Here is a 1,194-nt window from a genome sequence, read left to right on the forward strand (position 1 = left end):
ACCAGCTGGACTAAAAACATTTTTTTAGAAACCTTTGTTATCATAGTTTTCAATGCCAACCAATGGTACTCATTCCCCCTCCTCAGACTCTATGAAGTTATGAAGGAGAACTCCCCTCCCTTCACCACCTGCCTTCCTCAGATCCAGTCTGAGGGAAAGCGGCCCCTGGGTAACGGGTACATTAGCCTGAGTAGCAATACTGTCTCGGAATTAGGCCATCTTTCCGGTGGTATTACTCCCACTCCCGCATCTACGGCAGCTTCACCGCCCCAGGTTGGCCTTGGAGATTGCTTTGCTAACTGCCAATTTCACATCCTTGTTTCTCAGGCTGTAGATCATGGGGTTCAGCATGGGGATCACTGTGGTGTAAAACACAGCCACCACTTTCCCCTGCTCCACAGACTCTTCAGTGGGCCGCCTGAGATACATGAATATGAGAGTCCCATAAAACATGGTGACAGCCGTCAAGTGGGACCCGCATGTGGAGAAGGCCTTCTTCCTCCCGTCAGCAGAGGGCATGCGCAGCACAGCGACCACAATGAGGGTGTAGGAGAGGGTGACCACTGAGAGGGAGTATGTGAAGTTGATCCCAGCAATCACGATCATCGTGTATTCTTTGATGTAGACCCCCCCGCAGGCAATCTTGATGAGAGGAGGGTCTGCACAGTAGAAGTGGTTGATTTCAACGTTTCCGCAGAAGTACAGGCCATACGTCCATAGTGTGCATATGAGACTAACAGAGAATCCGTAGACATAAGGCACAGAAATGAGCCGAATACAGGCAGCCCTGGACATTTTACTGCCATAGAGCAAAGGGTTGCAGATGGCCATGTAGCGATCAAAGGCCATCACGGCCAAGATATAGACCTCCACGTGGACGAGGGCGATGAAAAAGTAACACTGCACCAAACACCCCACGTAGGAAATGGTTTTTGTCTCTGATAATAAGTTCTCCAGCATTTTGGGGGTGACATTGGAAGAGAACCACACATCCACGAAAGACAGATGACTCAAGAAGAAGTACATAGGGCTCTGAAGCTGGGGAGTGACGCTGATTAAAATGATCATACCAATGTTCCCTAGCAGAGTGAATATGTAAACTACGAGGAACACCACAAACAAGAGGACTTGGAGCTCCTGGTGGCGGGTCAGCCCCAGGAGAATAAACTCTGTCACATCCGTGAAATTTGGCAT

General features: G+C 49.4%; 1 protein-coding gene across 1 annotated transcript; it reads right to left on the reverse strand.

Moving 5' to 3' along the window:
* Window positions 1-261: 261 nt before the first annotated feature.
* LOC308565577 (olfactory receptor 5M9) lies at window positions 262-1,194 on the reverse strand (the record flags this gene model as incomplete). The annotated part of the gene is made up of 1 exon (XM_081154892.1): window positions 262-1,194. The coding sequence occupies one exon, from the start codon at window positions 1,192-1,194 to the stop codon at window positions 262-264; it is 933 nt and encodes a 310-aa protein (XP_081011018.1).

The sequence above is a fragment of the Miniopterus schreibersii genome, assembly GCF_964146895.1.
Source record: "Miniopterus schreibersii genome assembly, chromosome: 12".
Lineage (NCBI taxonomy): Eukaryota > Metazoa > Chordata > Mammalia > Chiroptera > Miniopteridae > Miniopterus > Miniopterus schreibersii.